Below are 7,530 nucleotides of genomic sequence, written 5' to 3' on the forward strand. Positions count from 1 at the left end.
CTCTATATCTCTACAGTCCTGCTGCTCTATCCTCTATATCTCTACAGTCCTGCTGCTCTATCCTCTATATCTCTACAGTCCTGCTGCTCTATCCTCTATATCTCTACAGTCCTGCTGCTCTATTCTCTATATCTCTACAGTGCTGCTGCTCTATCCTCTATATCTCTACAGTCCTGCTGCTCTATCCTCTATATCTCTACAGTCCTGCTGCTCTATCCTCTATATCTCTACAGTCCTGCTGCTCTATCCTCTATATCTCTACAGTCCTGCTGCTCTATCCTCTATATCTCTACAGTCCTGCTGCTCTATCCTCTATATCTCTACAGTCCTGCTGCTCTATCCTCTATATCTCTACAGTCCTGCTGCTCTATCCTCTATATCTTTACAGTCCTGCTGCTCTATCCTCTATATCTCTACAGTCCTGCTGCTCTATCCTCTATATCTCTACAGTCCTGCTGCTCTATCCTCTATATCTCTACAGTCCTGCTGCTCTATCCTCTATATCTCTACAGTCCTGCTGCTCTATCCTCTATATCTCTACAGTCCTGCTGCTCTATCCTCTATATCTCTACAGTCCTGCTGCTCTATCCTCTATATCTCTACAGTCCTGCTGCTCTATCCTCTATATCTCTACAGTCCTGCTGCTCTATCCTCTATATCTCTACAGTCCTGCTGCTCTATCCTCTATATCTCTACAGTCCTGCTGCTCTATCCTCTATATCTCTACAGTCCTGCTGCTCTATCCTCTATATCTCTACAGTCCTGCTGCTCTATCATCTATATCTCTACAGTCCTGCTGCTCTATCCTCTATATCTCTACAGTCCTGCTGCTCTATCCTCTATATCTCTACAGTCCTGCTGCTCTATCCTCTATATCTCTACAGTCCTGCTGCTCTATCCTCTATATCTCTACAGTCCTGCTGCTCTATCCTCTATATCTCTACAGTCCTGCTGCTCTATCCTCTATATCTCTATAGTCCTGCTGCTCTATCTTCTATATCCCTACAGTCCTGCAGCTCTATCCTCTATATCACTACAGTCCTGCTGCTCTATCCTCTATATCTCTACAGTCCTGCTGCTCTATCCGCTATATCTCTACAGTCCTGCTGCTCTATCTTCTATATCCCTACAGTCCTGCAGCTCTATCCTCTATATCACTACAGTCCTGCTGCTCTATCCTCTATATCTCTACAGTCCTGCTGCTCTATCCGCTATATCTCTACAGTCCTGCTGCTCTATCCTCTATATCTCTACAGTCCTGCTGCTCTATCCTCTATATCTCTACAGTCCTGCTGCTCTATCCTCTATATCTCTACAGTCCTGCAGCTCTATCCTCTATATCTCTACAGTCCTGCTGCTCTATCCTCTATATGTCTGTCTGTCTGTCTGTCTGTCTGTCTGTCTGTCTGTCTGTCTGTCTGTCTGCCTGCCTGCCTGCCTGCCTGCCTGCCTGTCTGTCTGTCTGTGTGTCTGCCTGCCTGCCTGCCTGTCTGTCTGCCTGTCTGTCTGTCTGCCTGTCTTTCTGTGTGTCTGTCTGTCTAACCGCTGCGTGTGGAGTGCTGCTGCTTGTGCTGCTTGGGCGCCACCTTCTTGCCACCACTCGCTTCTCTGACTTTCAATCCCTCCTCCTTTCTCTCTCTCTCTCTGACTTTCTCCTACTCGCTCTCTCTTGACGTTCTCTAAAATGCTCTCTCTTCCATGAAAACACACACACACAGAAGTTGACTCCACACAGCGAGAAGGGGCAGGCAGTGAGAGTGAGAGTCATGGTGCGGGAGGGTACTGCCTCTATAACCTGCTCAGACACACACAGAGAGAGAGAGACAGAGAGAGAGAGAGACAGAGAGAGAGAGAGAGACAGAGAGAGAGAGAGAGAGAGACAGAGAGAGAGAGAGAGAGAGAGAGAGAGAGAGAGAGAGAGAGAGAGAGACAGAGAGACAGAGAGACAGAGAGACAGAGAGAGAGAGGAGAGAGAGAGAGAGAGAGAGAGAGAGAGAGAGAGAGAGAGAGAGAGAGAGAAACATCCTGCTGAAAACTTTCCCATCACTCTGACTCCAGCTGCAGCCTCTATAACTAGAGCAGGACAGCCGACCACCGCAGAACACAACTATAGGAGTAGAGGAGAGAGAGGACAGAACTACTAAGGTGCTGTAGAGAGGAGTGGACTCACAGCAGGAAGCAGCAGCAACACCTGGAGCACAGCTCTACTCTGAGACCCAACTCTAAACACGCCGGGTTTCTTTACAACCGGATCACTGGATCACTCTGAGCTTTGGCTTTTATTTCCATTTGAGACTACTGGGAAACAAAGAGCTGAGCAAAGTAAGTTGGACTGTAGAGGCGTTTTGGAGAGAAGGAGAGGTTGGGACTCTGGATCTCAGTTAGTCAGTCAGCTGGGTGTGGGTTTCCCCTGCTCACCATAACCACCTGGATTGACCTTTACCACTCTGGGGGGTTTGACCTTTACCTTTGGAGGGGTTGGTCATGTTTTCCCTCCAGCCTGGAACCTTGGAGAGAGTTCTCTCTCTTCTGGGGGTCGGAGGACGAGACTGACCAGACGTACAGCGGGACGAACCCATCTCCTCTCCTCTTCCTCTTCCTCTCCTCTGGCGGGTTGGTTTTATTCCAGCAGAGCGGAGCTGAGCAGGGCTTTGTTGTGGTTAAGTGGACTTGGTGGAATGGTTGTTTAGCTGAGAGAGAGAGAGAGAGAGAGAGAGATGCTGGTCTGGTTCTGGTTTGACTTCAGTGGAGCTGCTGCAGCCTTTACAGGCTGAACTGGCAGGAACTATGTAGAGTCCAGCGGTGGAAACAGAACCATCCGTGATTATACTGTGGTTTAAATCAATACCAGCGTTGTCTGTTAACAGTTATTCACCAGGAATAACATTACAGATTGCGTTTTTTTCTGTGGTAGAAGATATAGAAATATCTAAGCACAGGGACATTTTGTAGGTTAGAAAAATATTTCATGAAAATAAGTCCCCCCCCCCAAAAAAAATAAAAAAAAATAAAGGCTAATGAATATTTCATATTTCAATAATTAAATTAAATATATTTTATCTGTATGTTTGGTTGTATTAACAATACCTTGTAATAATCTCAAAATAATTTTTAAAAAGTACACATTTTAAATGCAGTATTTTCTTGTTTTGCAGCAGACTGTGGCCAAGATGTTGTGGTCGAGGAGAGTGGCACAGCAGTGGTGCTTTGCTGTGTTCTTGCTGTGCTCCCCTGTTCCTCATTACGGAAGGCCCATCGACGGCCTCACCAACAGGATGTAAGTCCCTATTTAACACACATTTACTTAAAACGCTCTTTTTTTTACTTTACATTAACGTCACATCGAGTTTGATCGCGGTCTTCATTCCATATCAAAAGAAGCAGAGAAGTGAAACAAATCAGAGGATGGGAATATTGCTCAAATCAAATCGTTTCCGATGTTGTTGTTACTAATAACTTTTTTGTATTCGTTTTCTTATTTTTTATCGAATATTATTTTAATTAATTATTAACATTATAATGTATTTATATTAGTATTTGTTTTATTACGTATTAAAGCAGTGTTTCATGGTGGGGGAGCGAGGCAGTGTTGCCTCTAACAGGCATGGAAAATGTTCTCATTTGTGGACCGTGCCGCCAGCTGTTTTGATAGAGTTCACCCACCTGTGTGTGTACTTAGGGAGAGAGGGGGGGGGGGGGAAGAGAGAGGGAGGGGAGGGAGAGAGAGGGAGAGGGAGGAAAAAAGCCCTCTGTGATAAAGCGACCCCCCTCTTTTCCCTCCTTCCCTCCCGCCAGTTCCCAAGCGCTCCTTTAGGGCCGCTTTGGGCGTCTTAGGCGGTCTTCCCCCCAGAAGTCCCCCCTCTCCTCTCCCCTCCTCTTCCCCCTCTCCTCTCCCCTCCCCTCCTCCTCTCCTCTCCTCTCCTAGCCATGCAGGGGGTTTTGGACCACCGGCTACAAACAGAAATGTCCTTGTTTGCTTGGTAGTTAGTTTGTTGCCTCTTCACACCCTCCTGGGCCCCCTCTAGCTGTTCCCTCCGTGCCTCATGGTCTGTCCTGGTTGGTCAGGTCTCTCTGGGCTGGGCCCCCTCTAGCTGTTCCCTCCATTCCTCATGGTCTGTCCTGGTTGGTCAGGTCTCTCTGGGCTGGGCTGGGCCCCCTCTAGCTGTTCCCTCCGTGCCTCATGGTCTGTCCTGGTTGGTCAGGTCTCTCTGGGCTGGGCCCCCTCTAGCTGTCCCCTCCGTGCCTCATGGTCTGTCCTGGTTGGTCAGGTCTCTCTGGGCTGGGCTGGGCCCCCTCTAGCTGTTCCCTCCGTTCCTCATGGTCTGTCCTGGTTGGTCAGGTCTCTCTGGGCTGGGCCCCCTCTAGCTGTTCCCTCCGTTCCTCATGGTCTGTCCTGGTTGGTCAGGTCTCTCTGGGCTGGGCTGGGCCCCCTCTAGCTGTTCCCTCCGTGCCTCATGGTCTGTCCTGGTTGGTCAGGTCTCTCTGGGCTGGGCCCCCTCTAGCTGTTCCCTCCGTTCCTCATGGTCTGTCCTGGTTGGTCAGGTCTCTCTGGGCTGGGCCCCCTCTAGCTGTTCCCTCCATTCCTCATGGTCTGTCCTGGTTGGTCAGGTCTCTCTGGGCTGGGCCCCCTCTAGCTGTTCCCTCCGTGCCTCATGGTCTGTCCTGGTTGGTCAGGTCTCTCTGGGCTGGGCCCCCTCTAGCTGTTCCCTCCGTTCCTCATGGTCTGTCCTGGTTGGTCAGGTCTCTCTGGGCTGGGCCCCCTCTAGCTGTTCCCTCCATGCCTCATGGTCTGTCCTGGTTGGCCAGGTCTCTCTGGGCTGGGCTGGGCCCCCTCTAGCTGTTCCCTCCGTTCCTCATGGTCTGTCCTGGTTGGCCAGGTCTCTCTGGGCTGGGCTGGGCCCCCTCTAGCTGTCCCCTCCATTCCTCATGGTCTGTCCTGGTTGGCCAGGTCTCTCTGGGCTGGGCTGGGCCCCCTCTAGCTGTTCCCTCCGTTCCTCATGGTCTGTCCTGGTTGGCCAGGTCTCTCTGGGCTGGGCTGGGCCCCCTCTAGCTGTCCCCTCCGTGCCTCATGGTCTGTCCTGGTTGGTCAGGTCTCTCTGGGCTGGGCTGGGCCCCCTCTAGCTGTCCCCTCCGTGCCTCATGGTCTGTCCTGGTTGGTCAGGTCTCTCTGGGCTGGGCCCCCTCTAGCTGTTCCCTCCATTCCTCATGGTCTGTCCTGGTTGGTCAGGTCTCTCTGGGCTGGGCCCCCTCTAGCTGTTCCCTCCATTCCTCATGGTCTGTCCTGGTTGGCCAGGTCTCTCTGGGCTGGGCTGGGCCCCCTCTAGCTGTTCCCTCCGTTCCTCATGGTCTGTCCTGGTTGGTCAGGTCTCTCTGGGCTGGGCCCCCTCTAGCTGTTCCCTCCGTTCCTCATGGTCTGTCCTGGTTGGTCAGGTCTCTCTGGGCTGGGCCCCCTCTAGCTGTTCCCTCCATTCCTCATGGTCTGTCCTGGTTGGTCAGGTCTCTCTGGGCTGGGCCCCCTCTAGCTGTCCCCTCCGTTCCTCATGGTCTGTCCTGGTTGGTCAGGTCTCTCTGGGCTGGGCCCCCTCTAGCTGTTCCCTCCATTCCTCATGGTCTGTCCTGGTTGGCCAGGTCTCTCTGGGCTGGGCCCCCTCTAGCTGTTCCCTCCGTGCCTCATGGTCTGTCCTGGTTGGTCAGGTCTCTCTGGGCTGGGCTGGGCCCCCTCTAGCTGTTCCCTCCGTTCCTCATGGTCTGTCCTGGTTGGTCAGGTCTCTCTGGGCTGGGCTGGGCCCCCTCTAGCTGTTCCCTCCGTTCCTCATGGTCTGTCCTGGTTGGTCAGGTCTCTCTGGGCTGGGCCCCCTCTAGCTGTTCCCTCCGTGCCTCATGGTCTGTCCTGGTTGGTCAGGTCTCTCTGGGCTGGGCTGGGCCCCCTCTAGCTGTCCCCTCCGTGCCTCATGGTCTGTCCTGGTTGGTCAGGTCTCTCTGGGCTGGGCTGGGCCCCCTCTAGCTGTTCCCTCCGTGCCTCATGGTCTGTCCTGGTTGGTCAGGTCTCTCTGGGCTGGGCCCCCTCTAGCTGTTCCCTCCGTGCCTCATGGTCTGTCCTGGTTGGTCAGGTCTCTCTGGGCTGGGCTGGGCCCCCTCTAGCTGTTCCCTCCGTGCCTCATGGTCTGTCCTGGTTGGTCAGGTCTCTCTGGGCTGGGCCCCCTCTAGCTGTTCCCTCCGTGCCTCATGGTCTGTCCTGGTTGGTCAGGTCTCTCTGGGCTGGGCTGGGCTGGGCTGGGCCCCCTCTAGCTGTCCCCTCCGTGCCTCATGGTCTGTCCTGGTTGGTCAGGTCTCTCTGGGCTGGGCTGGGCCCCCTCTAGCTGTTCCCTCCATTCCTCATGGTCTGTCCTGGTTGGTCAGGTCTCTCTGGGCTGGGCTGGGCCCCCTCTAGCTGTTCCCTCCGATCCTCATGGTCTGTCCTGGTTGGTCAGGTCTCTCTGGGCTGGGCCCCCTCTAGCTGTTCCCTCAGTGCCTCATGGTCTGTCCTGGTTGGTCAGGTCTCTCTGGGCTGGGCCCCCTCTAGCTGTTCCCTCCGTGCCTCATGGTCTGTCCTGGTTGGTCAGGTCTCTCTGGGCTGGGCCCCCTCTAGCTGTTCCCTCCGTGCCTCATGGTCTGTCCTGGTTGGTCAGGTCTCTCTGGGCTGGGCCCCCTCTAGCTGTTCCCTCCGTTCCTCATGGTCTGTCCTGGTTGGTCAGGTCTCTCTGGGCTGGGCCCCCTCTAGCTGTTCCCTCCGTGCCTCATGGTCTGTCCTGGTTGGTCAGGTCTCTCTGGGCTGGGCTGGGCCCCCTCTAGCTGTTCCCTCCGTGCCTCATGGTCTGTCCTGGTTGGTCAGGTCTCTCTGGGCTGGGCCCCCTCTAGCTGTTCCCTCCGTTCCTCATGGTCTGTCCTGGTTGGTCAGGTCTCTCTGGGCTGGGCCCCCTCTAGCTGTTCCCTCCATTCCTCATGGTCTGTCCTGGTTGGTCAGGTCTCTCTGGGCTGGGCCCCCTCTAGCTGTTCCCTCCGTGCCTCATGGTCTGTCCTGGTTGGTCAGGTCTCTCTGGGCTGGGCCCCCTCTAGCTGTTCCGTCCGTTCCTCATGGTCTGTCCTGGTTGGTCAGGTCTCTCTGGGGATAGTAGTGTACTACTATCCCCTATGTAGTGTACTACTATCCCCTATGTAGTGTACTACTATCCCCTATGTAGTGTACTACTATAGTGTACTACTATCCCCTATGTAGTGTACTACTATCCCCTATGTAGTGTACTACTATCCCCTATGTAGTGTACTACTATCCCCTATGTAGTGTACTACTATCCCCTATGTAGTGTACTACTATCCCCTATGTAGTGTACTACTATCCCCTATGTAGTGTACTACTATAGTGTACTACTATCCCCTATGTAGTGTACTACTATCCCCTATGTAGTGTACTAATATCCCCTATGTAGTGTACTATTATAGTGTACTACTATCCCCTATGTAGTGTACTACTATCCCCTATGTAGTGTACTA

At 53.2% G+C, this 7,530-nt stretch overlaps 1 protein-coding gene across 1 annotated transcript in view; it reads left to right on the plus strand.

Annotated features, from left to right (window-relative positions):
* Positions 1–2,096: 2,096 nt before the first annotated feature.
* pthlha (parathyroid hormone-like hormone a) overlaps positions 2,097–7,530 on the plus strand; it is a 33,361-nt gene continuing 27,927 nt past the window's right edge. Inside the window, exons 1-2 of the mRNA XM_084190690.1 lie at positions 2,097–2,322; positions 3,156–3,277. Of these exons, the coding sequence (XP_084046816.1) occupies positions 3,171–3,277 (107 nt within the window). The 5' untranslated portion in view covers positions 2,097–2,322; positions 3,156–3,170. The remainder of the gene's footprint in view (positions 2,323–3,155; positions 3,278–7,530) is intronic.

This window comes from Coregonus lavaretus (genome assembly GCF_964263955.1).
Source record: "Coregonus lavaretus genome assembly, contig: HAP1_SCAFFOLD_648, whole genome shotgun sequence".
NCBI lineage: Eukaryota > Metazoa > Chordata > Actinopteri > Salmoniformes > Salmonidae > Coregonus > Coregonus lavaretus.